The 24,208-nt window shown below is 50.4% G+C and overlaps 1 protein-coding gene across 1 annotated transcript in view; it reads right to left on the minus strand.

Moving 5' to 3' along the window:
• The window catches only part of ABTB2 (ankyrin repeat and BTB domain containing 2), a 181,985-nt gene that overhangs the window by 6,209 nt on the left and 151,568 nt on the right, over positions 1-24,208 (minus strand). Inside the window, exons 4-14 of the mRNA XM_051966283.1 lie at positions 13,034-13,186; positions 11,957-12,122; positions 9,743-9,832; positions 9,421-9,522; positions 8,584-8,680; positions 7,511-7,646; positions 4,553-4,782; positions 2,773-2,951; positions 2,448-2,553; positions 797-899; positions 56-146 (exon numbers count right to left, since the gene is read on the minus strand). Coding sequence (XP_051822243.1) covers positions 56-146; positions 797-899; positions 2,448-2,553; positions 2,773-2,951; positions 4,553-4,782; positions 7,511-7,646; positions 8,584-8,680; positions 9,421-9,522; positions 9,743-9,832; positions 11,957-12,122; positions 13,034-13,186 — 1,453 coding nt within the window. The remainder of the gene's footprint in view (positions 1-55; positions 147-796; positions 900-2,447; positions 2,554-2,772; positions 2,952-4,552; positions 4,783-7,510; positions 7,647-8,583; positions 8,681-9,420; positions 9,523-9,742; positions 9,833-11,956; positions 12,123-13,033; positions 13,187-24,208) is intronic.

Here is a 24,208-nt window from a genome sequence, read left to right on the forward strand (position 1 = left end):
CTCCTGGGTCAGCAGTATCATTTCCCTCCAAAGCCAGCCCGGGTCTTGAGCTCACCTTGAAAATGTTATACTTCATGTCGCTGATTTCGATGGTCTTACTGCTGTCGCCATCTTGCTCGGACTTATTGGTCATCAGGGTCTTGAACCTGAGGCAGGCGAGACAAAATCCGGTTTCTGAGAGGCTCCCCTATCGTGTCCCGCTCGTTACACATCAAGGTCCCCTGATGACTTCTCCGCTTACTTTCCTGCTCACTCTGGCAAGATCTCTTTTAATCATTTCAGAAAAACCTTCCAAATTAATCCCCATGATGGCGGTGTTGATGTTCTGCCCTACACTGAGCCAGTGGTTCCAGGAGGCTAGAGCCATCCCTTTGTGGGAGTACCCTGGCCTCCCTCGGGCAGAAAGTCAGCGCCTCCATTCCCAAAGATTGCCGTTTTCTAATAAGAAAAGCGCCAACATGCAAGATCACCTTCCCTCTGGGGCTCTCACTAAGAGGTCTACGTATTGAAAGGATTTCTGTTCCTTTCTAGATCTACTAAATCATTAAACATTAAACATTTTCCTGCAGAATTTGGGGTGAGTGGGGAACCTAGGCTAGAAACTTTTTTTTTTTAATTCAATTTTCAGTTCCAAAGGGCCGGAGCGATTTCAATCTTACCAGCCCTCTGCCCAGGTTCTGGGGCTTTTTCTATTGGGTATTAACACAGTATGAACACGGAGTAATATTTCTCATTCTTTCGCTTTTCTAACTCATCTAATTCGTTAGGGGAATCACACGAGGCAGGAGTCACTCACCTGTTGGAAGCAGTCACCAGCAGGACTTTGTGTGCGTAAAACAGCTTCCCTTCCACCAGAAAGGTCACGTCTGACATCTCCTTGTTGTTCAGAAAATGAGGATCTGAGGGAGAAAAGGCAAAGGAAGAAGAGAGGCTCAGGATCGGCAGCCCCAGAAGGAGTGGGAGGCAGTGTGGTGCTGTGGGCAGAGCCCCGATCTGGGATCAGACCCGGTGCCAATCTTGGCTCTGCTCCTCCCTGTCTGGGTGCCTCTGCGAAAATCCCTTCCTTAGTTCAGTCCCCAGAGGGCAAGGCTATTTGACCTCTATGGTCCTCCAAACTATCCTCAGTAATGGGACCGTGACCATGGCCATCCCATGAAGCCACTTCTGAAGACACATGTTCATTAATGAAGACTCGGCCCTTTGGTAGCACCATCAAACTGTACCTCAGTTTCCTTAACTGTAAAATAGTGGGGGCTGGATGTGGCCCCTACAGTTCCTTCCAGCTCGACATCTGTGAGTCACAAAATCCTACTGTGTGCTGGGAATACGAAGGCAAGAAGGGAATCATCCCTTCCCTCCATGACTGTATACTCTGTTGTAAAGTAGCATATGCTGGGGAAGGGCTATGGGGGGAAACCAAACAACCCGAGCAGGAAGAACCAGCCACTGGGCAGAATTTAAAAGGAGTCGCTCCAGCCCTCAGCTTCTTCCCGCTGGAACACCCGGCTCTTGCCGTTGTCCCAATGCCCTTAGGACGAGCCCAAAGTAATAAGCTAGGAAAGGTCTGTAACGAGATTGGAACTTGGGCTCATGTCCACTGCCTTTCGGCAATATAAGTATCATTCAAACAAGTGTGAGTTACTTGCTTGAATCTGAGGAGAAGCAGCCAGGGTATACTGGACACGAGGCAAGCTACTTAAACCTCTCCGGGCCAGTTTCCCCATCTGTAAAATGATATTAGAGTACATGGTTCCTAAGGTCCCGTTTAGCCTCTTGCACCTCAGTTTCTCCCTCTGTAAAATATTACACTAAATGGGCTCTGAGGTCTCTTTAGCCTCTTAAATCTCAATTTCTCCATCTGTAAAATAAGATTAAACTAGGTATCCCCGTAGGTCCCTTTTATTCTCTTGCACCTCAGTTTCCCCATCTGTATAATGATGGGACTGGACTAGGTGGCCCCTAAATCTTGCTGCTCGAATCCTTGTGACCATCCCGTGAGGCAGGTCACCCTCCCCTCCATCCTATAGCCTTCCCAGGACACTTGCCGCCCTATACTTCTTGAGGGCTGACTCTGGGAACCTGGGAGAGATTAGAGGTGGAAATTTGTGGATCATGGGGTGACTTCTCAGAGCCCCTTGGACAGCAAGGAGATGAACCCAGTCAGTGCTTAAAGAAGTGAGCTTGGGCTGTTTCCTGGAAGGCCAAACACTGAAGCCACATCATGAGAGGCCGGGACTCGCTGGAAAAGCCGCGATCTGGGAAAGACTGAAGGCCAAAGGGGAAAGGGATGGCGGAGGGCCAGACGGACAGACAGAGCCACCTAGAGAGCCGAGGTGAGCTTGGACAGGCTTCAGAGCCAGTCTGAGAAAAGGAAAAGGAGGAAACGGAGAGAGGAGGGAGGGGTCGGGGGGAGGAGGGCGGTGTGCAAGGCCGGGGGGCTGGGTTACCTAGGCGGGCCGGCAGGGTCTTCCTGATCTCCGGGATGCTGGGGATGGGGCTGCTGCCGTAGCAGTGGGTGAAGACGCTGGCCAGCTGCTGGATGATGGAGTCGTTCTGTATTGGGTGGAGGCACAGACAGGCCCGGGTTAGGCTCCCCACCGCGGGGCGGCTGCAGGGGGCGGGGGTGGCCCTTGGTCTCCGGGAAGCCGGCCCCTCCACGAGCTGCGCTTTTGGCCCCGGCTCAGAGCAAACACTCCCACGCCTCCGAGGGTGTTGGGGGATGGGTCGGGGAACCTGGGTGGTCTCTGGGGGGAGGGGAGCGGGGCCACTCACTTTGCTGGTCTTGAGGATGTCAAACATGAGCTGGAGGCCTTCGGTCACCAGCTCCTCGTTGTAGTCTTCCTCTTTGATGGTGCTAAACTCCCTCAACAGACTCTGGACCACAGAGTATCGAGACTGAGAGAAGGACGTCCTCAGACACTCGATCCAGACGTGGAGCTTCCAGGGGACACCTGTGGGGAATTAGCAGCCGCCTCAGTTTCCTCCTCTGTGAAACGAGGGCAATCGTGGCCCTTGTCACAAGCTGCAGAGTGCTGGGCAGCCCCTGAGGGCTTATGGGGGCTCGCTCCCTGCCGATCACTGCCCTGGGCCCCGCACTCCTCCCCAGGCTCCGAGTGGGAGACGAGCTGCCCGTCTGCCTCAGGTTTCTACACTTCCACAGAAAGGAAATCGCAGGCCTGGGCCATACTATCCTGCTCCCAAGCCCTCCCAAGCCCTTGATTGTTTGAGAAGACCTCAGAAGTCATGCAGATCACCCCCCCTCACCTCATAGATGGGGAATCTGAGCCAGAGAGATCCTAGGATCATAGCTCTGGAACTGGGAGGGACACGAGAGGTCTCGTAGCTCATTCCCCTCATTTTACAGTTGGGGAAACGGAGGCCCCAAGCCACAGGTGGCTTAGCTGGTGGCAGTCGGGCAGGCCCCGGGCCCTTCCCAGCCCGTGCTCCCCCGTGCAGCTTGCACCAACAGTGGCTTCCCCTGCCCGAGCTGCGTGAGCTCTGTCCCATCACAGCTCGGCCCTAGCCCGTAATGAAAGCTTTAATTCACTCTTATGGCCCTCCGCTGACAAGGCAGGAGGTCGAGCTCGGGTTCCAAGTGGGAAGAATGGCTACGGTGGGAGCCTGGGAAGCCAGCCCTGCGCCTCGACGGCCGGTCACGGGGGCCCCGTCGCGTCCCCACAGATCCATCGGCCGGGCGAGCTCATGCTCTCCAGGCTGGGGGCCGCCCCCCCGCCCCCCCCCACCAGCCCGCTCGGCCCGTCCCCGAATGCTCTCCTCCCGGGCAGACTGCTGGGATGTTTGGGAGCTGCAGATAGAGCATAATTACTGTTTACGGGCTCCTGGGAGCGTGGCGGAGCCAGCTCGGGGTAATTGAAGGCTGCTCGGCAAAGTTCACGACTGAAAACTAATGATATTCTCGGCGATTAGAGGGAGATTACATCTCGTTTCCCCAGCCACGGCGAGGCCGGGATGGGGGCCTTAGGGGTGCCAGTCAGCCCCACCATGCTCCTGTGGGGTCAGTTTTATGACCATTTAATAGACAAACTGAGGTCAATCCGGTCAAACTGCTGACAACAGAAGGAGGCAGGGTTCTCTCTGCTCACTTTGCCTTCTTATCGACATCATTCTGTTTGTGGCTGGCCAGCAGAGGAGCTGGGGCCCTTCATCAGTAAACCAACAAACGTTCATTAGGCCCCTGCTCTGTAACTGGGGGCTGGACCTAGAGACCAGGTGAGATGTGCCCTGATAGGAAGAGAGCAAGACTTGTGCAGGGAGCGCTGGACCTGGGCTACCTGTGCCTTCCCGCCGCATACAGCAGGGGAGCACGAGGCCTTCCCGGCTCTGCGCCTGCCGTGTCACTTCCTGCTGTCCACCACTCTTCTGCTCACACAGGGGTCACCTTTCCAGCCCACCACAGGCTCTGTGCACAAGCACTGTCTCTGAGCCGACCGAGTCGCCTCCCCGGCGCACGGGATGAGGAAACGCAGAAATGCAACTTCCTTCTGCCTTTTCTGAGGAAGGAGCGGGGAAGGAGCGGCCTTTGGGAGCTTACCGAGGGTCCTCAGCTCCATGGTGATGTCCACGTAGCCGTGCTCTGCACTGTAGTACATGGCCTCCTGCAGAGCCTTCATCCTGGTCCTGCAGAGCCGGATCTGGCCCTCGCTGCTACTGCCCTGGCTGGAAGTGTCGCTCTCCTCCACGCCCTCGGCCAAAATCTCCTCCAGGGAGAGGACGTCGGCCTTTGACTGCTGTGGCTGGGTCAGGAGCTTTCTCAGGACATTTCTGTTGGACAGGAATGGAGAAAGCAAGGAGAGAAATAAGAAAACCCAGAATGCACTTGCTTATTCACCCATTTGTCTAACTAGCCATCTATTCATCTTTTTACCCATCTGTCCATCCAGCCAACCATCTGTCCATCCATCTATTCATTTATCTACCCACTCAATCATCTATTCATCATATTCACCCATCCATCTCTCCATCCATCCACTTATAGTCTATCCACTCATCCATCTATCTAAACACTCGCCTATCCATCAATCCATTCGTCCATCCAAACGAGCATTAAACACCGAGGAAATGACAGTGGCGGCCCCCGTGCTCACAAAGCTTATACTCTCTCGGGGAAATGTAACTCATATACCAGCGAGTAAAGACGTGCAAACTATATTGGTAAATACAAGCTGTGTGCAAATCCTGAGGGAGCGCATGGTTTGGTGTGTGGAAAGCTGGCTTTGGAACCAGGAAGGTTTGAGTTCAGGTTTTACTTCTCTAACACCTTGTGGCTGTGTGAGCCTGGACATAATCTCCCAGCAAGTTTCTAAGACTGTAAGTTACTGGCCTGCAGTGGTTCAGAGTTTCCTCATGAAATTGAAAAGATCCACTTTCAACGCCCTATATAAAATAAATCATAAATAGAGAGTGTGTGTGTGTGTGTGTGTGTGTGTGTGTATGTGTGTACACACACCAATAACTTTCTAGGGCCGAGATAAATGTCATCTCCTCCAGATAATCCTCAATCACAAAGGATCGCTTACTCTCCGCTTCTCCAAATATCACATTCCATCATGGATTTTCAGTCTTTGTGGTCATGTCTTACCTTAGCTCCATTGTAAAGCTCCCCAAGGGAGCTTTAAGCTCTAGTTTATCCTCCTCACTGACTGTATGCAGTACAAAAGGTAGTGTGGTGTAGTAGATAGTACAGTGGACTTGGAATCAGGAGAACCTGAGTTCAAATCCCATCATTGCGTGATACTCAGTATCCCTGTGCCTCAGTTTCCTCAAATGTCAGCCCATTCTGTATATGTTGCCTTAGTTATCACTGTTTATCAGATATTAATAAAACTTTAATAAATGCTTCTTCATTCACTGTTACATAAAACAGGGGAGCGAGAGTTGGACTCATTGATCTCCATGATTCTTTCTGGCTTGAAACCCACGATCCTTTTAGTATTTAAATAATTCTTTGTTGAATGAATGGTTAAAAGAGTCAGCATTTGAACTATTAATCTGTGGATGTTTATTAGGGACGATCAAAGTCTGCACACAAGCCTTACTGGACTCTGCCCAGCCTTGGGCCCGGTCTAAAGTCCAGAGGGCCTTGAAACTCCACATGGGCTTGGGAAGGGCCAGCTTCTAGACTTTCCCCTACACCGTTCCCACCCAAAAAAAGCAACGATTACGGTTTTCTTTTTATCGTCTCTGAAACTCTTATTCTGCTTTAGAGATACTTCTGATTATTCCTTATCTTCTAGTCACTCACAGAGACTGAGAGCTGGGAGGGACCTCAGAGATCAAACGGTGGAACCCCCCATTGTACAGATGAAGAAACTGAACCCGGCAAGAGAGAAATAAATAGTTCCAGAGAAAGTCCAGGCAGAGCAGGGCCATTCCTCCAAGTGGCCACCAGTGGGAGCTATTCCTACACATATGGGACCAGGAAGGACCGAATGTGTGTGTTCTTGGACAGGTAATGAGGATAACCTGTTCCTTCCTTCCTTCCTTCCATCCCCTTCCCCAACTGATCCTGTGCTCTCGAGAGGGATCATCCCGCCCCTTCCCCTCTCTGCTGCCAGATTCCGGCCCCGGATCCCCATCCCTATCACTTCTGATTCTCAGCACAATCTGGGGGGCGGTCATTTCTGGTTTTGACCTTTGTTTCCTTTTCTGTAACCTGATGGGGTTGCCTCAGATTACCTCCACACTTCCTCCAACCATCTCTCATGATTCTCCTCATCCCTTCCGGTTCTAAATTCAGAACTTTTTGGTATATTTGTTTTTCATACACATTGTCCCATGAATTATGTTGGGAAAGAAAAATCAGAGCAAAAGGAAAAAACCATGGGAGACTTAGAAAGAAAAGAAATGAACATAGCATGTGCTAATTTACATTCAGTCTCCTTAGTTCTTTCTCTGGTTGCAGATGGTGGATTGATTTTTTCTTTTAGTTTATTTTTTAATCGCACATTGTTTTATGAATTATGTTAGGACAGAAAAATAAAGAGCAAATGGGAAAAAGAGAATTATTTAAAGACTAAAAGGATCATAGGTTTCAAGTTAGAAAGAATCATGGAGACCAATGAGTCTAACTCTCCCTCCCCTGTTTTATGTAACAGTAAATGAAGAAGCATTTATTAATGGGAAAAAGAATACATTTTAAACTTTTAATGGAGCTTTTCTGTAGAGAGGAGCCCTGTTCTTGGGCCGGGCAAGGAGTCAGGTTGGCAGGATGGATGGCAAAAGGAACCGCCATGTGTGACACGTGACAGCCTGCTGTTTTTAGCTCTACCTGGTCCCGACTCGGAGTAGATTATTACACTGGCTGACTGGGTTTAGGATAGCAGTGTGGCTCCACTCTGATCACCCAGACCGAGTATCTCTGAAAGCAGCAGACCCCCTTCTAACAACTGATCCGGCTTCTCTCTCTCTCCAGCCTCCCCCGGTCTGCAGCAGAGGCTCCTTCTCTGGCCCGTGGCCTGAGACCCTGGTGGGGAGGGGGCCCCGGACGTACCTGTGCCCGTGGGCTGCGGAATGGCTGAAGCAATTCATGTCCTCGTGGAGGGAGGAGGCCATCCCGTTGGCTTCTAGCGTGCTCAGGAGAGGGTCAGCTCCCCGGCTCAGCAACAAACTGACCAGCTCGTAGTTCCCTGCAACAGAAGGTTATAGGTCTATGTCTCAAGGGCTTTGGAGATCAAAAGATCTCAAACCAGTGGCAGGAGAGGGAAGGGACGGATCAGGGAATGGCTGACCCACGATGGCACGGGATGCTGGGGAGAATGAGCGCACCAAAACAGGAATGATTCAGGGAAACCGAGGCTGACTCGTGTGGATTGAGCAGGGCAAAGAGGGAGCAATCTATACCGTGACCACCTTCACATGAAAGAAAGGCACAGGGTGGTGCAGCAGACAGGAGGAGCCGAGTTCAAATCTTGTCTCGAACTCTGTGTGTGTCCCTAACTGCCTCAAGAAGATAAGAATGGAAGAGAAAGAAGGCAAAATCGAGCCTTCCCTCCTCTTGGCAGAAAAGTGGCGTCCTTCAAGGCTGAAACGAAGCACTTTTGTCAGACACAGCCGAGACGCGCATTTGTATTTTTATCTGTTATTTCTTTGTGATGAGGGAGGGTTCTGTTTAGGGAAGTGATAGAGGAATCATCCTAATGAAATAAAACTGCTTCAAAGGGACATCTGGTCAAATCTGAAGGTCATAGGGACTGGTATCCAACTACTCCCTTTACCAAAAAAAGAAAGAAAATAGACAATTTTGCACGGCTCCCAGTGACACTTCCCAAGGCGTGAAGTGAAGAAGCGCCCTGGGAAGACGAATGGAGAGGAAGAGAGCCAGGGATCTTTTTCTCTCTCCTTGGGAGAAAGGATTCCCTCACGGTGTCTCTGTTTAGTCTTGTCTGGGTGCCAAGCTTTGAACAAACCCACTGATGGATGGGGAGAGAGGGACGCCAGGGAGCAGACTCCAAACCCGCTGGAAGGCTTTCAAGTCCGGGCCAGGGGGGGCCGCCGGGGGCCTCGGTGGGGCTGGCAGGGCTTCTGGGGGGTCGGGATCCCCAGAACGGGCAGAGGGGGCAGTACCTGCTGCCGAGGCCAGCTGCAAGGGGGTTTCTGCGTAGCTTTCCTCCTCGCTGTTTACCGCGGAGCCCTCCACGTGGGCACCGGCGTCGAGCAGCAGCTGCCGGACAAAGGAGAGGAGAACTGAGCCTGGTGGGGAGAGACTGCGGGCCCAGAAAAAAGCACCCAGAGCTCCCTTGGCCATCACGTCCCTCCCCCTGTGGCTGCGCCTTCCTGACACAACCGTGGGGCCCCGGACTTAATTTGGAGGCTGGAAGGAGGCCTGGGGCTTCTGGGACTGCTCGAGGGGCCTTCGGCAGCCTCTCTGCCAGCACAGACAAAGAGCGAACACACGGTGCTGTGCAGTTGGTCAAGCACCATTTTTGCCCGGCCTGCTGCAAACCCAGAGAAGAAGCTAAAAACCCTTGCGGTCCCAGAGCCGACGGCCTAGTGAGGCTGTGCCCGGATACGAGCCAGGGGACCTCAGATACGTCGCTCAGATCCAAGCCGGTTCTGCCGGGGGGTGAGGGAGGGGCGGGGTGCAGAGGAAGGGCAGGGACGGCTTCATGTGTGCTACTAATGCCCAGCGTGGTGACTCGGCATACAGTAGGCGCTCAATGCTTGTAGAATGGAAGCATTTCTAGAGTCTGTCACAATTCCAAACCATACGATTCCCTCAGCGCACTGGACGGGCTGTGTGGAAGGGCTGGTAGTGCGCCCGTTCCCAAGGGACTTATTCTAGAGGCGTGGGACCGAAAAAGATGCCGTGGGTGGGCAGCCCTTCTCGCAGGTCGGCTCTTTGCCGGGGCCGTGGCGGGAGGAGCCTGATGGCGCGGAGCGCGCGGGGCTGAGGAGGCTCACCTGAACGACCGAGATGTGTCCGTGGAGCACGGCGAACGTCAGGGAGGTCCAGTGTCGGCTGTCGGGGTGGACCGACGGGTACCGGGGAGAACTGCTCGGGACCTGCGGGGTGGGGAGAACAGGCGGCTCTGTGAACACCGGGAAGGGGGGATGGCGGCGGGCAGGAGCAGAGGGCAGCTGCGCCGGGCTTGCTGGCCGGGATGTGGGGCCGGATCTCGGCTGGGACTCCGCTTGGGCCGGCGTCGGCACCCCGACATTTCTGTCCCCCCCGGCCTTCTCTCGGAGCCGTGGGCTCACCTGTCCCTGCTGGGAGGCCACTTACCGGGATGTCCAAGTTCGCTCCCGCGTCTATCAGCATCTGGACCATCGCCTCGTCCCCGGCAGCACAGGCGTACATCAGCGGGGTCATCCCCTGAATAGACAGAGTCAGCCGTGGGCAGGGGTGCGGGGGGTTGTGCGACCCGGGCGGCCCCCCAGGAAGAGTCGCTGTATGGACAAGGAGCGGGGGGGGGGGGGAAGTGGGGGAGATCCTGCTCCAGCCACTTACAGGCTGTCTGACACTAGCTCCCCCATCCAGGCCTCAGTTTGTTTTCCCATCTGTATAATGTGGAGATCGGACCACCGGCCTCTGAGGTTCCTATGGAATGGAGTGCACTTGGAGCACAGAATGATGATTTAAAATAATCATGTTTTAAAGTTTTCAAGGCAGTTTCTCCACAACAACGTTCCTCTGAAAGCACGTAACTCCCCGAGGGCCACCTCCTATCCGCGTTCCTCAGCGCGCCTCCACTTTTTCAGCCTTTAAATGACTGATTTGGGGCAGGGGGAGCCACTGAGGGTCCTCCTTACAACAGCCCGAGTCTGTAGGTCTGAACTAAAATAAATGGCGGATGAAAAGCCCACGGATGAGCGATCTGTGGTGGGGGAGAGAGCTCATTAACCGCCGCCGCCCCAGAAATAGAGCACGCTTCCAGCTTCCCCCCAAAGAGCCCAGCAGGGGAGGAGTTAACGCCCAGTGACTTCCCCAGAAAGCGTTTTCCTGGAGCCTTAAAATGTTATTTATTAAGTGATGTGTGTGCGGACAAGAGCTCAGCCTCGTAAACCCCTCGCTCTGGATGCCGGAGACAGATGAATAGTCTGAAATTAATCATGGCGGAGATGGGCTGTTTACCCACAGATCACTCTAGGATTACCAAAGGCCGCCAGGTAAACAGAACAGGCACAGAGAGAGCGTCCACACCTGGGGAAATCTGCCGGTCCCCCCAATCCCTTTCCTTCTCAGAACCACAGCTGCGCTGCCAGCCGAAACTGCCGTCCGCCACGTTTTGTATTGCACGGCACACAGTAGGTGCCTGATAAATGTTAACTAACTCCCGAAGCTGCAATTCGACCGCCAGCTCCTACAGGGCAGGTATTGCTTTTCTGCTTCTTTTTGTGACCTCAGCGCTTAGTACAGAACCTGACACATAGTAGATGCTCGATAAATGTTTACTGACTGATTTTCAGAGGTGCAGCTTGATGGCTGGCTCCTTGAGGACTGAAATCAAGTTCTATTTAGAGCACACTAAATAAATAGCACAGTGGGCAGGACGTGCGGCCTGAAGTTCGGGAATCTGGACACTTCTGAGCCCAACTAGGGACGGGTCAGAGAGTCCATCAGTAGGACAGTCACCGTGTCCGACTCCGGAGATGATCCCAGAGATGGCAGTCAGAACCTCATGGACTCTGGGTCTCCCTCAGCAGACCCAGGGCTGGGGAGGGAGGTTCTGATGACTCCATCTCGACCTTCTGACCCGATCTCTGTTTCTCCAACGGGCCTAGCACAGCGGCCCCAACCCTTTCTGGTCCCTGAACCCTTGACTGGACTTAATTAAACCTTCCCAGCCCACCCCCAACCTCCATAATAAATAAATTCTAGAGTTTCCCAAGCACATACATTTAAGAGATAAAACTGCTGGAATAACTCATTTTGCATAAAGAAAAACATGTTCTCTAAACAAGCTTCTTAAATCCCACTGGAGGTATGCATTCCATCGGCTGGGAATCCTCGACTTTAGTCCTGGAGGACTATGGGAGACCCAGCTGGAGAGATGATCTGGCAGGGCTAATTAAGAGCAGAAACGGGATTCGAACCCAGGCCTTTCTGGCTCACTGCCTCCTTTCTCTCAGGAGGCCATTGCTCCCACTCCCATTCTCTGGCTAAATACAGTCTACCTATATGGCAATTTAGAAATACACATGTGGCAAAACTTTTTTTCTCATTTTATACTTAGTTTTAAAAAAATTAACAAGAAATACATTATTTTTTCAGCCCCTCCTCCATACCTGTATTAGCTACAATCCCTTTTTATCCATCAAGGTTCAGCTCAAATCCTTTTTCTTCCCAGATCACCCTCTTTTGAACTCTCATGAAGTGATTGCTTAGACTCCTTCCCTCTTTCCTTCCCTCCCTCCCTTTCCTTTCTTCTTTCCTCCCTTCCTTTCCTTTCTCCAGTAAACATTCTGGAACACTCTGCCGGATTTCCCTCATCTCTACCTGGTCATCCATGGTGTTCACCCCGTCGGGCCCCAAGGCCTCGATGGCTTGGTTGATGAGATCCGTCCTGCCACAGTTGAGCATCCGGAAACCTAGATCTTGGTTGAACTTCTCGGTGGCTGCTTTGGCGTCGAGTCTCCGAAAGGAACTGAAGCAACATTCAGGCCTGTCCAGGAGAAAAACAGAGCTGCACTAATGGGGACTCTTTGTGGGACTGGAATGTCCAGAGCATATTCTCTCCCCTGGGACTCAGCAGACGAGTCGAGGGCCGGAAACGCTAGGCTGGGTGTGAGGATGTGAGACTCCTGCCCGTTGCCAAGAGAAGCACCATCTTCTCTCCTCAAATCCTGAACAAGTCTAGAAACCGTTGTGGTTTTTCCATTTTCCACAGTAACTCTCCCTCTCTCCTGTCCCTAAGAATTCCTAGTTTCTTACAGCTCAGATCAGCCCTACTCGTCCCCCCACGTTGGGTACTTGCTGCTTTCTATCGACAGAAGGTGAGCTTCTTGAGGGCAGGAACTACTTCCTTTTTTTCCCCTTTGCATCCACGCACAAGGGGGACCAGTTACAGAGATGGAGAATTGTCTGCCTTAGGACTTAGAGCAGATAGCGTGGTTCTATTCAAGGAAAGGAGAAGGCTATGGGGGCTCGCCACAGAGGAAAGAGTTGGAATTCCTCTGCCATGTCCACGATGTTGGATCTCCCACTGAGCTGTCCCATTCCGACTCACCTGTTCCACGTGCCAACCATGGAACCTTGGGAGTCGGGGATGGCCATGGAACTAGTCTTGAGTGAGATTTATGAGTGACTCTAATAATACTCCTGGGTATTTATGGGGGACTTTCTCAGAGAAGTTCAAAACAATTTATAGCCTTTACCACCTACCCTCCCAACATTTTTGTGAGATGGAAAGTGGATGGTTTGGGACAGCAAAGGGGGAAAAAAACCCAAACAAAAATAATTGGCTTCTCTTGTCCCACAAAAAGCTTCCTGTCGGGTTGGGCCACCATCCCTGCCCTTACAGGATATAGGATTTTGGCTCTCCCATCCCACCCCGACAGAGCACATCTCACGTACTTTAACTGCCGGGGCTCGCAGTCCAGGCCGGGGAGGAGTAATCGGGCCGTCTGCCGGATGTCATCGCTGTCCACGGTCAGGCTACGACGGTGTTCCGCGTAGGTGATGGCCACGCGCATCCATTCCATCAGTGGAGGGAGGAGCATGAAGGGTCTACAAAGTGGCAAAGAGACAAGGTCAGCACGAGTGGACGTGAGTCAGTGACCAGCGAGAAGAGGACCTTCTCCCGTATTTTTTGGAAAATGGCTGGTGATCAATTTGTCTTACGGCTTCTTTAAAATAACGTTCCCTTTTTCTATTCTGTTCAGGAAGCCAAAAGGGAGACAAAGAGGCAAGAATCCAGTGAGAGGGGGAGGGTATCACTGGGAGAACCGCCCTGAATCACCACGGCCCCAAGAATGCAGAGTCTGGGTCAGAACCACGCACCCTGAGAACATCAAACAGCCAAAGGAACGTGACCAGTGCTCAAGGACATCAGGCAGCAGTCAGTTGACAAGTTGACTGAGTGCCCAGTTTCACAGCCTCGGCAGAATCACAATTGGGCCTCATGGGAATAGTGGAAAGAGCCTTGAATTAGTCAGAAATCAAGAGACCCGACCTCCCCCAGGACAACTCGTCACTTCAACAGGAATAAAGCAATTTCAAGCCTCAGTCTCCTCATCTGTAAGATAATGGGGTCCAAAGGATGAAACTGAAAACTGTTTCCAGCTGGAAGGTTACGCATAAGCATTTTTAAGGCACTTACATTTATAAATCCCTTTATATATTATTCCCTTTGACACAGCCATACAGCGAGTATGTACGTAAATAGAAAATGTAATTAGAAATAGAATACTGTAAATAGAAACTGAGGCAGAGAGAGATTAAGGAATTTGAACAGTGGATGAAATATCTGAAAGATAACTTGACCCTAAGTCTGGGGTCCTATCCCTTGACTACGGACACAGGTCTAGGGCTGGAACTCAAAATTCGTCCAGGGATCCAGCTGGAGTTCCCCGGCTGTTTGTCACCAGCGGGTGACACCTCCAGGACCAGCAGCACCGGGGCGATAGGAGTCCCTTTCTGTGGACGGCAGACCATCCATCTTCAAGCTCGGCTCAGGTGCTCCCTGCACGATTTGAATGTCTGTTTCCAAACAGGATTCCCAAATGGGCAAGACGACTTCACCCCCTGATCCTGCTAGCTCAATCAATGCAAAGAAATTAAAGAAATTGTGTGTGTGTGGGGGGGGGTGTAGCATCATAAGAGACCTCTGAGGACCCAGTCTGTCACTACAAGTAAGTCTTGGGAAAAGAAATGGCCCCAAAGGGGGTACCACATCTTGCCAAAAAAATAAAAGTCCCCGTGAGAAGCAAGCATAAGGAGACGGGGCATTGGCAAGCAACTCCAAACACAAGAGGGATTTTTTTGGGGGAAACCCCGTTAGGAGAAAGGTTCCCTAACAGGATTTGGGAGCAGGATTTCCCACACAAGGCCGTGGTGGGAGGGGGAAGGAACCTCCCACTTCTTCAGAAGAAGCCATCCAGCGTCTCTACAAGGCCTTTTCTGTTTTTTCTCTGCCACAAGCAAGGTAGAGCGATGGCTCACACAGGATGCATTTCTGACAAAGCTCCTGCACCCCACAAGGGCCTCTGCTTCCTCCCCCTCTGCCGGTCCCCCTCCTTTGTTCCTGCCCAAGATCACCCACCATCTCACAGAGTCACAGAGGCGGTTCACGGCTGGTCAGGGCCGCTCGCGTTAATGAAGGAGGGTTGCCCAGGGTCCTTTCCAAGGCCTTTGTCTGGCTTCCCGAGGCAATGAGGACCCCCTCAGGAGACCATTTCACAGTCTAATAGATTTGGCCATTAGGGAAATCTCCCTGACAACCAGCCTCCTTGCTTCATGACTCACTGGACATACAGACTACCCCAGATGGATGGAGCCCGTCTCCCGGCTCGCCATCACCATAAGAAAGGCTGTCACCGGCAAGCTGCTGCTCTCGTAAGCAGGTCTCTCTAATGACAGCCAGGAGAGCTACTTCCCTCTTCTCTCCTCATCCTGTCAATCCCATCTCCTCCCTCCAGCAGGCTCTACGGAGGGGCTGCCCAGTGGGACCCGGTCTTTCCTCCAGCGTTAGAGCCGGAGCCCATGAGTCTCCATGAGAGACAACATGGCCCCAAGGAGAGAACACTGGATTAGAAAAACTTTAGCTCGAGCTGTGGGTTTTCCACTTACTTTTCACATGATCTTTGACAAAGTTCTTGACTTTTATTTTAATTTAATTTTATTATTTTGCTGAGGCAATTGGGGTCAAGTGCCTTGCCCAGGTCACACAACAAGGAAGTGTTAAGTGTCTGAGACCAGATTTGAACTCGAGTCCTCCTGACTTCAGGGTTGGTGCTCTATCCACTGCATCACCTAGCTGTCCCAGTTCCTGACTTTTAAAAACCAAAAAATCCCCATCTGCAAAAAAGTTATTACCTATCTGTTGGTAGGTAAATCTTTCATTTGGGTTCAAATTTGTACTTCCCAAGTACACAATGGGGATGACCTGACTACCTACTGAATAAGATCTGGGAGCCTGAATGGACCACAAGCTCCCTGTGAGTCAGTGGTGCAATATGGCAGCCCAGAAAGCTAATGGGATTTAGACAGGAATGGCTCCCAGAAATGAGGAGATGAGAACATTTCTGCACTGGCCAAGCCAGATATGAGTAATTATTCTGTACGCTAGTTGGCAGAAAGGCAGCACTTTTCCCCAAACATGGGAGATCAAATCCTGCCTTAGACCTTTCTAACTGTGTCACCCTGGGAAGGTGATCTGTAAAATGGGTTTTAAGGACCCAGTGTGAAATTGGTAAAGGGCTTGCTCACCTTAAAATGTTATATACAGCGTGCTAGTTATTAATATTTTAGTGATAGCAGGAAGTATAATATTAACATCATTATTAACAGCAACAAGTAAATAACAGGAGGGTTGGTAGTTGCGAACTGGTTTACAGATAAGAGAAAAGGCCTTGTTAGTGATGCAGAAAGAACGAATGAACAAAGCCAAGAATTCTCTTCCTGCCAACAGCTCAGGAGGTTCAGCCTTGATCACAGACCTGCAGTGTCTATTTGTGAATCGGATGATATTTAGATTTCAAAAGTCCGTTCGAACGTCAGAAGCCTTCAGGTCAAAACAGGAAGCCAAGCTCAGAAACACATCACCAAACTGCCGTCCGGCTCAGTCCTTTTTAGCCACAACAAAGGGTCACCTAACCTCTCTTAAACCTCCAGCGACAGGGGAGTCACTACCTCCGGAAGCAGCCCCTTCCATGCTAGAGCTCCTCTAGATGCTGGGTCTGATGTCCAAATCTGCCTCTGTCACACCATTCTCCGGCTGCGTGTGCAAAGGAGCCCTTTTGGCAAATGATTTCTTTTTTTTTTTTTTTTATGTATACATATTTATACAATCATCTTGCTGTGCAAGAAAAATCAGATCAAAAAGGAAAAAAAAAAGAAAGAAAATAAAATGCAAGCAAACAACAACCAAAAGGGTGAAAATACTATGTTGTGATCCACACTCAGCTCCCACAGTCCTCCCTCCATCAGGTCTGAATCATCTCATTGTGGAAGAGGGCCACGTCCATCAGAATTGATCCTCGTACAGTATTATTGTTGCTGTGTACCATGACCTCCTGGCTCTGCTCATTTCACTCAGCATCAGTTCTTGCAGTCTCTCTGAAATCCTTCATACACCACGACTTGTTCTCGGCTGATGGGCAGCCACTCCGTTTCCAGTTCCTTGCCACTACAAAACGAATTCCCTCCAAATACTTGCTGAGTGACTTGCCCTGAGAAAATCCCTTAACCAAGTGTTCTCAGCTGTAAAGTGAGGAGAGGATGCGATGGCCGCTTCCAGATCTAAACCCGCCATCCTTTGACCTAACTGCCCACTTAAACCTCTCCAGCCGCACCTCCGTGTCTCCCCCGATTATCCGAGCCCAAAGGTGTAATAATTCTCCGTGTATCCCTATTTGTGGTTTACCCATTAGCTCTACCAGATAAGCTAAAACGTTACTAAAACATCATGAGGATATTTGGGAATAGAAGACTAAATAAAATAGAAAAATAGAAAAAAAAAGTTAAAAAAAAAATTCAAAAGCACGTCGTGTCCTCTGGATGATACGGAGCCGGATGTCTAAGTCTCTCTCCGCTGGGATGTCTGCCTTCGTCGGCCCAGACCCGGCCCAGTGAGGCAGGGCTAATGGCAGCGATGTTCTCGGGAGCCGCGGACGCCACGAGGGAGCTGGGTGCTTGAGAGCGACACGCTGCTGGGAGCACGCTTTCTGTTCTTCTGAAGACGGTACACGGCCACATGCATTATTAATAACCACAAAGAGAGCCATCTCAAAGATGTTTTCTGAAGGTCATCTTGTTTTCCTTCTGCCCTTGGGGTACGTCTGTCATTCATCTGAATGCAATTATGACAATTCCACCCGCTTAACCAAGCCCCTCCAACCCTCCTCTCTCCGCAACAGATGGGGACGAGTGGAGGGTGGAACAGTCAGGGGGATACCCAGGCCCGGCCTGAGCTCCATTCCTCCCTGAAACACTTCCTTTGCTTCCCCTGGAGAGCTGACTGGTACACTGGAGGCACGAGTCCTGAGTTCGAAAGCCATTTCTGCTGCCTACAACTCGTAACCTGTCGCTGGCTGGTGGCGTTCCTGGGCGTGCGGGACCAGTCGGACCCCACTGGCTGCTTCTACAAGGCAGAAGGGCCCCCAAGCAGAATGCTGAAATGTATCTGCTAATTAAAAGGGGAAATGGTCTCCCCTCTTGGCTGCCTCAGGATCCCAGGGCAACACCGACCACACGGACACGGGCGCCGACAGCACCAGCGTCGGGTAGAGGGAGCGCAGGGGAAGGTCTTTAAGCCAACGAAATCTACGTTCTCAGTCCTTTTATGCTTCCTTCAGACGGACTCGATCCTGGAGTTCAGATGCTGGCAAGTCAGCAGGGAAGGGGCCAGGGTTCCGTTTCTGGAGGAAAGGGAACAGTCAGACCACCGAGGAGGTAGCACACTAACAATGGAAGGCGAGAACCTCAGGGGTCCGAGATCCTGGGCTCGAACCCTGCTCCTGAGACTTGCGCTCTTATCACCCTAACTGGACGGGCGTTCCTCCTCGCCTCTGCCTCCTGAACTTCAGCTTGAAGAAAGCTAGGGATTGCAAGCGGCTGGATCCCGACTCTGCTCCCCCAGCTTCTCCAACCTCACCTCCATCTCCTGGATGTCTTCCAGACTCCAATCTCCCCTTCTGCAAAAAGGCCTTTCCCCCCCAATCCTGGTGCCCACGGGGCCGATGCCTTTTCTCAGAGATCGCCGGCCATTTGCACTGTGCACACTTTGCGTTCGCAGATTGTCTCAGCAGAATGCGAGCTCTTTGGGGCAGATTTTACCTGTATATCTCTAGGTAGTGTATTGCCTGGAGCACCAGGCTGGGAGTCAGGAAGACCCAGGTTCAAAATCAGCCTCAGATACTTCCTAGCTGTATGACGCTGAGCAAATCACTTCACCTCATGTGCCTTAGTTTCCTCATCTGTAAAATGAGCTAGAAAAGGAAATAGTAGGGACAGCTAGGTGGTGCAGTGGTTAGAGCAGCAGCCCTGAAGTCAGGAGGACCTGAGTTCAAATCTAGTCTTAGACACTTAACACTTCTTGGCTGTGTGACTCTGGGCAAGTCACTTAACCCCAATTGCCTCAGGAAAAAAAAAAAAGAAAAGAAAGAAAAAAGAAAAAGGAAAGGAAATAGCAAACTACTCCATTATCTTTGCCAAGAAAACCCCCAAAGGGGTCACAAAGAGTCACTGGTGACTAAACAATAGCATTTTGTATTTATATATCCGGGTACAAGCAGCTCTTTAAGGACAGGGGAAATTTCCTTCTTTTCTTTGTGTTCCCAGTACCCAGCACAGTTCCCAAAATATAACATGCTTTTAATAAAGGGAACGAAAGCTAAGAGGGGGCTGCTAGCGGCTCTCTCCCTAAACCCTGACCACAGACTGACTGCTCCACTACATGTGGTCCTGCGTGACGTCCAGCCAGGATTCTGTGGGTGGAGTGACCCTCTGGCCACCAGCCACTTTTTAGGATTTCTGCAGGCCGTTTTCCGCTTTGATGAAAAACGACGACGATCCTCAGGAGATCTCTGCTTGGGCTTCTTTCCCTCGCTTCACGGCCAGATTTCGGAGCCGAGGGCCAGTTTGTGGGCTAGTGTGGGCTAAGTTGGGGCAAATGATGAGTGCTATGGTGGGCAGCCTCGAATGGAATCGCCTCCCCCAGCTGCCACTTAGTATCCTCAACCGCCAAAGCAAGAAATGACCGAGAGGTTGGCTAGAGTGACCTCTAGTTTTTCTTTCTTTCTTTTCTTTTGCTGAAGCAATTGGGGTTAAGTGACTTGTCCAGAGTCACACAGCTAGGAAGTGTTAAGTGTCTGAGACCAGATTTGAACTCAGATCCTCCTGACTACAGGGCTAGTCCCTCTCGTTTTTCATAGAAGGAATGAAGGTACAGAGTGAGGAAGCAGAGTAAGAATCTCTAAGACTCTCCGTGGTTCAGAACCAGAGTGAGACGATGACTACAAAATGACTATAAAAGTTGACTCCAAATTGGAAAAGAATCCTCCCCTTGTAACATACCCAGTGAGTGGTTTTCCAGACTCGATTTGACAACTTCCAAAGAAGAAGAACCCATTGTCTCCAAAGACAGCCCGTTCCATGTTTGGATAACTCTCAATTGTTGTTTTTTAATTAACCCAAAACTTGAATCTGTCATGTTGCAACTTTGAGCTACTGATCCCGGTTTTGTCTTTGGAAGCCAAACAAAACAAGACCGATCCATCTTTCAGGTCTCAGCTCTTGGAACACTTGGAGACGACTACCTTGACCCTCCCAGCTTCCCTTCTTAGGTTAAACACCCTCGGTTCTTTACAGCAGATTTGATGCCCTTCATCACCCTGACCGCTGTCTGGCTCATTAAGGTCCTTGGTACAATATGGCGGCTGGGACTTGGTCTGTCCTAGGGAGAGGATGGCAGCGTTTCTTCCTCTGTCCTGCTCGAGCACCTTCTCAGAAGCGATCCCACAGAATTAGTGAGGGAGCAGCCACATCTTGTGGTACCTGGCAGGGTTCACATCCTCCCTGCCGTGTCGTCTGCAGAGCAAGAGCTCCTTTCTGTATTTTTCCCCCCCACTTGAAGGGCCATTTGCAACACAGACGCAACCCCTTCTATGGGGAGTCTCGGAAAGGTCTTCCACAGGACCTGGTTTGTAAAAAGCCTTTTCTTTCCACCTTAAAGACCAGTGCAGTGGGGGAGGAAGAATGAAAACAAGCAAACTGGAGGCCCTAAATTTAAGAGCGCCTCGAAGCTTGGAAAAAATAAATAAACCCTGTATCACTCAGCACACTTATGATTTATTGTGATTCCAGTCTTAGAAGCAGTGTCTTAACAACGGGGAACAGGAAATGACTCCAATTTCCAGGCTCAAAGCAGGCCCTGTTCCTACACGGGGAATGGGCAGGGGGCCTCAACCAAACCGGTCCAAGTTGGCGGCCTGGATGCCCGCCTACAACCAGCAGTGGTGAGAGAGGGCCAGCGAAAGTCAAGGGGTCTGGCCAACACTTTGGGCTGGAAAGTCAGCTTTGGCACGGAGTGGCTCTGCCAACCGTGGACCCGTGTCTGTCTAAGCACATGGAGGATTACTATCAGCGTGGACACGGATGGTTCCGCCAGGGTACCCCGTCCTAGCCAGTCTGTACCAGGGCTTCGGAAAGGCCACATCGGAGCCACTTAATTGAACATTTGGCTAGAAGCCCCAAAGGGTTTCACCTTTAGGGCCTTGATCTTACAGCTGGGAAAACTTAGAGAAGGTACCAATGACGGGTAATGGGCTTGTTTCCTAATGATCGATTTCATCACCATCTCAGAACCCCAAGAAGGGAAACTCGAGGGGATGGGCCGAAGGAAAACAATACTTTATTTAGAAAGGTGTGGCCACAAAGATGTTCCCCTTCAACCCCCAATTATCTTTGCTTCTGACACACCCTCAGATAAAATCAACTTAATCATTTGCCTTTTGAGAAGGTATTCAACTGGTCCATTCAAAATGGTCCAAAGAACTACCCCCGCACCCCATCTTTTTTGCCAAACAATACCCACCCACCACTCTTTGCTCATGTGGATGTGACTTGGATCTTTTCCCGATGGTTTGGGACGGGGGACTCACAGATCTAGATCAGAGGCTCAGTCTCCCAAGAGAGGGGAATTACACAAATGATAAACCCCTTCACTGATCAGGGATGGCTCCAGTGCATAAAACTGTCCAGCACGATCCAGGTGGATTCCCTGGGGCCCCACCAGAAACTCCCCCGCCCCCACCCCAGTGGCTAAAAATGGGCCTAAAGTTTAGAACTCTGGTTTAGAACACAAGAAAAGCAGTGTTCTCCTGAAGTCAGATTTTCTTCCAACTCAACTGAAGCAATTATAGTCCAATTCACATCTTGGGTTAATTATTGGGAAAAATGTTGGGTAAACCAGAATGATTCCTCCGACTCAGACCTCTTCAGACATCTTCAGCCTCCTTTTATTTCCCACCCTGCAACTCCTGGTGCACATCCATCCCTTCAGTCAAAAATGCTGGGCAAACGTAGCCGCTGCTCCCGAGGTGACTGGATAGGGGTGATTTCTGGGTAAAGTATGTTTCAGGTCTCAGGAATGGCTCCAGGATCTCTGGAGAGGGAGCGTGCTTCCCTAAGTGTATTCTTGTTCACCCCTTGCTCCCCCCTCCCCATTTGGTATCCATTAGCACGAACTCTAAATAAAGATCTGGTCTCTAATGCCTCCAGATGGAGAGCTTATTTGCACTGGGATAGGTCTGGAATGACAACAAATTCTCAATAATCCATAAGTGGATTATCTGTGACAGCCCCCAGCTTTCTCCCACTACCATCCCTCCCGCTCCCCCCTAGGTCAGAGCGAGATAGTAGTTGACAGTAGAAGAGGGGCCCCGATTTTGTAAGCGGGCAGGATTCTGGAATGTAATTAGAAAGCCACTTAGAAATTATTTTTGGATGAGCTCAAGGAGCAGAGTGGGCTGTTTTGCCTATGGGAAATTGCAGAATTCCTCAAATGGCGTCAAACTTCCCCCTGAAATGAAGGCTCAAGCTTTTTAATAACAATTTTCCACCAGTGGTGGGTCACAGAATATGACTGAATGGTCTCTGCAGGGAAACTGCAAATTACTGAGAGGGCAATGGAGATGTGGGAGAGTGGTGGGTTTCAGGATAAATCGAGGAAGGCCAGTGGTGAACTCATGGGAGAATAAGACTGTCAAGTTGTACAGCATGGGCAATGTGGGCTGGGGTCGGAGATGTTGGAGGGAACGTGCCCATCAATGAGACCACCGATCCATTTTGCTATTTGGATTAGCCATAACTCACCCGATCTCTCTCCCCCAAGTCCAATAAAGTGGGAGGGGACTTTTCGATGGGGCCATATTTATTCTTCCTCGGGTTACAATGGGATCATGGGATTTTTTTTTTTGGGGGGGGAGGTTACAATGGGATCATGGGATTTTTTTTTGGGGGGGAGGTCTAGATCTATGATTTCATAGGTATCTCTTAGCATAAAAACTAGTTTTATAGTTATAGGATTAGATAGGATTATCTTAGAAAATTTCTTCATGGGCAAAACGAAGAGGTTGGATTAGAAGTCCCATGCTCCTATCCAAATCACGTCCCCTCTTGTGATCTCTAAAATCAGATCCTGGCCAATTCTAGATTCTAGAATCCCAGATACCACTAATATTTTCATGAACCACACTAAGCACTAAGTTAGTACAAGCAATTGAGCTTAGGGTTGCAGATGGACCAAAAACTGGGTGAAGAATTGAATATTAATTAGGAAATTAATTAGGAAAAGGTGTACTGCTTCCGTGACTGCAAGCCTCTCTCTGCCACCAAAAATTATCTTTTTAATACTGACATGCTTCCAGTGATCGTCTCTGGTTACAAAGCAAGGACATGAGGCTCAAAAAGGTCACCATGTAGATGACCAACGGATAAATATGCATCGGATGAACGCGTGCTTTGAAGCATCTTGACCATAGTGACGCGCAAATATAAGAAGATACTGCCGATAATTCTGTGTCACGGATACATCAAAAATCAGCCATCCAGGGAGAGTGAGGAATGGCATCTGGGCAGCCCAGGACAATTTTCACAAAGGATCAATGTAGTGACCAAGCATGAATGGATGAGAAAGCATATATTAAGCGCTTACTATGTGCTGGGGACGTAAACATAGAGGGAAGATAATTCTGCCCTCAGAGAACTTCCACTCTTTTACCGTTTTCTTGTGTTTTGGGAAGGTTTTTATCGAGTCCTAGAATCTAAAGCTGAAAGGATGGCCACAGACACCATTTAATCCAATTTCTTCATTTACAGATGAGGAACTTGTGGTCCAGGAAGGATGGGTTTCTCAATCAGGGTCAGAGGGTGAGGAAGCATCAGAGATGAAATGTGAAGTAAGAGTAAAGCCGGAGCAAGGGAGAAGCCACAGGGATGGGAAGAAGCTCCATGAGGAAGTGGGTTTACCGTAGATTACAGGAGTATTGGCAATACCAATTGGATTATGGCTCTAGGATTTAAAAGGCGGGGAGAGAGAGGGAGAGAGAAGAAGAGGTCTGGATGGCACGGAGTGCAAAAAGAGGGTAGCCAGGCAACTTGAATTTAAATCATGACCTCAGAGGACTAATCTTGACATAGAGGCGGTGAACTCCAGGTGTGGAATGAGGCGTACGATATCAGACACAGCCGCTGCATTGATTTATTTTGTTTCTGAATTTCTCTGTTCCAGAGGCAGGGTTATGGGGAGAGAGATTGCTACCCGGAAGTGAGTTACTTTAGAAAATAAAAGACAACTGATAAAACACCAAAAGACAAAGGAAAGTCCCCGTGAGAAGTGCCCGGGATGGGGTATGGTTTGTGTCTGTGTCGGGGAAGGCAGTACCCACCAGGATGAGAGTGGGAATCTGCCAAGTCTAATCCTTGAGTCAGGAAGATTTAAGAAGGGCTCCAAAGCCCAAAAAACCATTTACAAGAACCAGTCTTGGAGGGACTCGAGTCTTTGGTTACCAGAGTCTGCACTCGTGTCTC

The sequence above is a fragment of the Antechinus flavipes genome, chromosome 6 (genome assembly GCF_016432865.1).
Source record: "Antechinus flavipes isolate AdamAnt ecotype Samford, QLD, Australia chromosome 6, AdamAnt_v2, whole genome shotgun sequence".
Taxonomy (NCBI): Eukaryota; Metazoa; Chordata; class Mammalia; order Dasyuromorphia; family Dasyuridae; genus Antechinus; species Antechinus flavipes.